Source organism: Phaethon lepturus, unplaced genomic scaffold (assembly GCF_000687285.1).
Source record: "Phaethon lepturus isolate BGI_N335 unplaced genomic scaffold, ASM68728v1 Scaffold48518, whole genome shotgun sequence".
NCBI classification, from domain to species: Eukaryota; Metazoa; Chordata; class Aves; order Phaethontiformes; family Phaethontidae; genus Phaethon; species Phaethon lepturus.
The window spans coordinates 13008-17862 of record NW_010559231.1 but is presented as its reverse complement, the minus strand read 5'-3'; the positions used below and the strand labels follow the sequence as shown (position 1 = coordinate 17862).

The following is a 4855-nucleotide window of genomic DNA, read 5'->3' as shown; positions in this document are numbered from 1 at the left end:
AATAAAGACATTAAACAAGACCGGCCCCAAAGCTGAGCGCTGGGGAACACCGCTTGTTACTCCTGAGTGGCCTCCACTGATCTCAAGTTTCAAGACCACATCAAACTGGCGTAAGCCAGCCTTATCCCTGGCAGCACTGGCTGCCTTCTTTTCCCAGTCTGCTAACTTCTCTCTCCTCTTCGCAAGAAGACCATGGAGACCTGCAGTTAAAACTTTTTTCATTGGGTTAACTTGGAGCAGTTTCCAGCTGGGTTCAGTGCGTAACTGTAAACGTGCGTGAAGCATCCGGGAAGGAGAGAAGGTTGGGAAGGGGAAGAGAGTATTACTGCTGCTCTCCATGTATGATGCTACAGTAACGTACGTCACTTTAAAGGGACTATGAGACTGTGGTATGACTTGAGAGTTTTCAGGAGTTTAATGAAAGAACGAACATACTGGGCTTTTTCTTGCAATCCAACAGCTCTGCCTTTCTCCAGCAGGTGGTAGTGCTAGCCCAGGTTTAATTTTTATTTTATGCTTTCTTTCTAATGTTTTTATGTGGTAGGAAGGCTTACTGCCTTCACAACCCTGCTTCTGTGCTTTGCAGGACACTAGAGACTTTTTCAGCTCTGAATTATTGATTATAAACTTGTCATCTGGCTTTTTTTTCCAGATCATTCTGCCTTAAAACTCCTCCATTAACCTTAAGATCACACCCTTCCTTTTTTTCCCTCTGTTTTGTTTAGACTCCTAACTACTTCCCTTTATTGTAGTTCTATCACATCTCCTTCCAATTTAATTTTAAAACATTTTTTTTAATGGGAATTAATTTGGGTCAGTGATAGTGTCTTTCCAGCAGCAACTAATTGGGAATACTTAACTAGTATTCTGTAGAGATACTATTTGAAGGAAGTGATCTAGATTAGTACTGCAGAGCCTTGGTCCACAAAAAAATATTGTTCAGGTGTTTGAGTGGTTCAAGTCCATTTTTCTACCTTCCTTTCTTGAAATATCTGCACTCACACTTTTTATGCAGGGCATCTTTTTCCCCTGAAACAACATTTCTGTGGAAAAATATTTCTAATGAAAGAACTTCCCTCAGATCTTCTTGCATTTCAGTTTTCTCCATTTATTTTGTGAAATGACAAAGGACACTGTGACATTGGCTTATGTATTCTGTGTGCTCACGAACAGATTCTGAAACTGCAAATTTAATATTTCTTAGGTTAAACAATCATTTCTGGTTTTTATTAAATTTTTAATCATTAAAAGTGTATCTCAGTTGTACATTTTCTGAGGTTATGTAGAAAACAAAATGGTAAGTGTACCTTTTCAGGTTGGCATTTAAAGAAACTGGAGGATTTTCTTCTTGCAGCATGGTTTGTGGTAGGTTCTGATTCTACTCCTAACTTTAACCTACAGATATAATTGAAAGCCCAATGTGATTTTATACAAAGCTCCCACCAGGTAAATAATGAAAAGCACTTCTAGTTAAGAAGCAGTGGCACAAATTTGGAAAAATCTTTTTTTTCAATTAAGCTACTGTTGACATAATATTATAAAGCAATTATCTTTCTTGTTCTGTTTAAACAAAATATTACTAATTAGATACAATAATATTAATTTTAAATTAAATTCTGTTTCCATAAAGTTTTATAAACACTTAAATTTTATATGTTTGCTTGTCTTTTCTGTTTCTAAGGTGGTCTGCTGGAAATGTTCTGATTATAAGGCACATCTCGAATATGATGGCAATAAATTGAACAAAGTCTGTAAGGACTGCTATCATGTTATAATTGGTTGTACAGACAGTGAAGAAAAGAAGAAGAAAGGCATCTTAGAGGTAGGTAATTTAAAAATATTGTATGTTCATAGCTGCAAACAGTTTTGGCTCCATCAGTAGGTGAAAATGATAGTATTCTTGCAGGGCTGTTTTCTGTTTGAAAAGTAAAAAGTATGTGGACCAAATTCATCCCATCCAATAGATTTTGGTTTTCACCATTCATCTTTGTTCGTTACGTCTTTTTAAAGGGGGAATTATGAACCTTGGCTTGTTTGCTTCTTTCCAGTTATACCAGTTATCGTGATAAAACATTTCTTTATAAATCCTTTCCTTAAAACTCTTGTTTTCTTCTTCTGCACTTAAGCTGTTGTAGCAACAAAAAATGCTGCTACTACAATGATTCTTGAAAACATATACCCAAACTGAAAGAGCTTGTGATGGAGGAATGGGGAGAATTTTGCTATTCAGAGTCTGAGTAGTTAGATACTGTTTTGATCAGTGTATACAATGTACCTTCAAGTCATCAAGTTGCTCTTGGCTTTTGACATCTAAAAATTCAAGGCCTCAATCAGACAATAAAGACCTGTGTTTCTCTTCTGAGCAGAGGAAGAAATAGGCGTCTTACAGTTGCAATTAACCTTCACATTTCCTAAAATCCCCCCCTTACAGGTCCTTTTAAAACGCCTGACATACATTAGGGAAATATCATCCTAACTTTGTCAAGACTTACATCTATCTTGGGATGTAGTAGAGAAGGATTGACCCTTGAGCTAAGTACCAACAGAAGAACGCAAAAATAAGATACAGATTGTAATTCCATATGCAGTTCGTAATCCATGTTGGCTTGACTACACTTGCCTACACTTTCTTAAACAAGAGACTCAGGAGCACAGAACTGCACTAGGTTACCTTATAGTCAAGAGACTGCTGTTTCTTGGCGTGATGGCTTTTTTAAGGTAGCTGACAGCATCACTCCAGGGGAAGGTAAAAAAATAGATGCAAGGAAATATTAACATATAATCATCTTGTGTTCTTTTTGTTCTTCTCAGGACCACTATTTAACCGAAGCAGCATGTCACTCTGGCTTCAGATTTTAAGCAATTCACCTGATCTTTTCTCTAGGATTAGTACTTGCATTCTTATGTTATTCTTACAAATGTGTTTGCATCTGAACCTGTCAAAATAGAGTAGCTGTCATATTGGATAGTTAGTAGCACTTGGATCCCTAACATGTTATCTTAGAAGTAAGACATTGTTGTGGATATAAGATACAGAGAAAGGCTAGCTGTGGTGGTAAATGGAGTTTTAAGGTGATCTAGAAGTGTATAATCCAAAATTACTGATGAAAGAAGGAACAGATTACACTCATGATGCGGGAGTACACACTGTGATTGTATGTGTTATATAAATATTCTCTGTAAATCCAGTCTTTAACTTCCTTGGGTATTTCCTCAAGCTGTTTTGCAGCTGATATCTAAGATTTCATGTGAATGGTGATGTATTTCAGCTTTTCTGTTCTCTGTGCTTTTAGCCTTTGTTTAAGAAAGTTTCTTTTCCTTTTTATGATTTATACCGTCTCCTAGATTGAATCTGCAGAAGTCTCTGGAAATAGTGTCATATGTAGCTTTCTTCAGTACATGGAAAAATCAAAGCCCTGGCAGAAAGCATGGTGTGTTATACCTAAACAGGAAGCTCTTGTGCTGTACATGTATGGTGCTCCACAGGTATGTAGAGAGAAAATGGGAACGATTTTAGTAATTATTGTCATTGACGTCTGAGGAAGAGAAGTCAAATAGCTTGGGAATGGAGGAGAGACCCAAGGTTTTTTACCAACCTGTATAGTAAACGAGAGGTAGTGGGCAGATTAGTTGGCTGTTCTTAATAAAGAACTTCTCATTCTTCTTAGGATGTTAAAGCTCTGGCTACAATTCCACTTTTGGGCTATACAGTAGATGACACTCCAAGAAGTGCTGACCTCCCACACAGCTTCAAACTGACCCAGTCTAAGTCTGTGCACAGCTTTGCTGCGGACAATGAGGAACTAAAGCAGAAATGGCTAAAAGTTATCCATTTAGCTGTCAAAGGTGAGACACCAGAATGTCAAAATGAACTGCAAGTAAACTTAGAAGACCAACCTGAATCTTCTAAAACGTCTGAATGCTGAAGCTCAAGAAAGCATGGCATTTTAAAAAAAATTTCAATTGAATTTGTGTTTAACCTTTCATTGCTCAATCAACGAAAAAAAAAAAAGAAACTTCTTACTACCATACACATCTTAGCACTTTATGTTTGGGAAAAAATCTGGTCTTTTTAGGGATCTTTTTCTTATATTTATGTTCTATCAATAAAAGTGATGTACAGGTCCATTTCAGAGACTTTTTAAAAAAATGTGAAAGCTATTAAAAATACTTACTAACCTGTTTGTTCTGAGGCAAATTTTTTTGAAAATCCAGTTGCTCTTCAGTTAACGTTTGCTGCTTTCATCAAGAATGCAAATATTGAAGCTTCCTACTTACATGTTAGGATTTGCAACAGGATAAAAGATATACCTCCACATTGCCAAAATAGGTCTGTAGTTAATTATGCAGGGATGTTTGGTTTAATGTATGTAGTTTATAGATTGAATTCCAGAGATCTGTACATATGTTGTATTCACTTGTCTCTTTTTAATTTAAGTAATGCAATTGCTTTCACAGGTATATTGGCTTTTAAAGTTTCAATTTATCAAGGAAACAATCTAATGATTTTCAATCTAGAAATGAATACCTAAAATATGATAAAACAATATATAATATATGTACAGTATTAAAAATGTACAATACTTGATTTTTGCTTTGATTTCATGATATTGGGTTCCTATTAGTGAATAATTTATTTAAATAGCATGTTTTCTATTTGGAATTAAACACAGTCCTAAATTAACAAATACTGTTCAGTGATTTGTTTTAATAGCTGACGCTTAATGATCTTGATATTTTTATGCATTAAAAAAAAAACAGTAATGTAAGTGGCATGCAATGGACAAGTAAGTTCCAGTTGTGTTTAAAAGAGTAGTCGCTTTTCTTCAATGTCCCTCTCACTGTTATCTTTTAA

At 35.6% G+C, this 4855-nt stretch overlaps 1 protein-coding gene across 1 annotated transcript; it reads left to right on the top strand.

Moving 5' to 3' along the window:
• Window positions 1–1681: 1681 nt before the first annotated feature.
• LOC104625622 (FYVE, RhoGEF and PH domain-containing protein 4-like) lies at window positions 1682–3936 on the top strand (the record flags this gene model as incomplete). The annotated part of the gene is made up of 3 exons (XM_010293291.1): window positions 1682–1822; window positions 3346–3486; window positions 3669–3936. Coding segments are annotated over 3 exons (540 nt in total), but the record flags the coding sequence as incomplete, so codon positions are not given.
• Between the last annotated feature and the right edge of the window lie 919 nt (window positions 3937–4855).